At 40.6% G+C, this 1381-nt stretch overlaps 1 protein-coding gene across 1 annotated transcript in view; it reads left to right on the top strand.

Moving 5' to 3' along the window:
- Positions 1 to 737: 737 nt before the first annotated feature.
- FAM174B (family with sequence similarity 174 member B) overlaps positions 738 to 1381 on the top strand; it is a 43577-nt gene continuing 42933 nt past the window's right edge. The window contains exon 1 of the mRNA XM_040257132.1: positions 738 to 745. Within this exon, the coding sequence (XP_040113066.1) occupies positions 738 to 745 (8 nt within the window). The remainder of the gene's footprint in view (positions 746 to 1381) is intronic.

Below are 1381 nucleotides of genomic sequence, written 5' to 3'. Positions count from 1 at the left end.
AGAGTCAGACGTGACTGAAGTGACTTAGCAGGCACTGCCAAGGACCAGGTCTGAAGTTTGTCAGGCACTCTTTTGATTAACAATGACATTCCATGAACAAAGTGGCTGGTTCAGTTTGCAGCTCTAAGAATCGCACACATGCTTTATCTCGAGGGTGTCATCATGGCTCATAATGCAGAAACAGTGGTTTATGCATACTTCTCATTTCATCACATCTAACAGTAAAATGTTCCCTTCTCAAGGGTCAAGGTTTAACCATTTCATGACTCTATCAAGGACATGATAAAGTGAAAGTGACTCTTTTTTTTTTTCCTGCTGTGCATGGTCGTAAAGAATGCAATTACTATGAGTATAGTTTGTCTTAATTCATGCTAAAGCATCAGTTTTCATCACGATAGCTTTTGCATCATCAATGAAAAAGCCAAATAACATCTTACTGTTATTACAGAATTCATTTTGACTTTTCGGTTTCCCTGGAAGGGTCTCAGGGACCCCAGGAGCCCCAGACCATACTTTTAGAACTTATGCTTTAGCTTGCCGTTGATTCTAGAGGCAGTCCAACATGCTTCCAATAAACTCTCTTTTCCTGAAATCAGCCCAAGTTGCTTTCTGTTGCCAGTCACCAGTGTTCCATGTTAAAAAGATTATTGTTTGTTCTTGGTTGTGAGAAATGAAGCATTTCCCGCCATATCAGTAAATAAGGATGTCATAGTCATCAGCAATTGCAGCCCTCCAATATGAGCTGGTGAGGCCCAAGAACACCCAGGAGGGAGAAGAAAACGTGGTACCTGGCAGGCATCAGCCTGAAGTCACTCCCTACAGTGAACCCCAAGGAAGCCCAGGACGGAAAAAACACAGGCTACTGGCCCCAGAGAGAGGAGGTGCGTAGAGAAGGAATGATTTTGCATCTTCCCATACATAGAGAAGTGCTAAATTCCTTAACTTGGGATATCTGGTTTTCTTTAATCAACAGTCATCTTGTGACATTCAGACTACCTGTACTTTGTGGCCAAACCTCTATATAACCTGGCTCCTTCCCTCATCTCTTCAGAGCAGTTCTCCCAGGGTCACTTCAGATGCTGTCTCCTGGGCTTGAAGTCCTAAAAATTCCCACTAAATAAAACATAACTCTCAACTTTTAGGCTGTGAATATTTTTTTAAGTCAACAGTTGATTCAAAATGTTTAAGGAACTCTAGGGCAGTTTATAAGTAAGTTCTTCGTTGTGATGATTTGCACAGCAAGTAATCAGGAAGAAGGAAAGGTTCTAAAGTTTCACTTTACTAAAATAATCTAACATTTATGTACATTCTTGGTGTTATGTACATTCTTGGTGGTAGGTTATGTACATTCTTGGTGTTAAGTTATGTAATTCTTGGTGTT

Source organism: Oryx dammah, unplaced genomic scaffold (genome assembly GCF_014754425.2).
Source record: "Oryx dammah isolate SB20612 unplaced genomic scaffold, SCBI_Odam_1.1 HiC_scaffold_16, whole genome shotgun sequence".
Classification (NCBI taxonomy): Eukaryota; Metazoa; Chordata; class Mammalia; order Artiodactyla; family Bovidae; genus Oryx; species Oryx dammah.
This window is presented reverse-complemented; position numbering and strand designations above follow the sequence as displayed.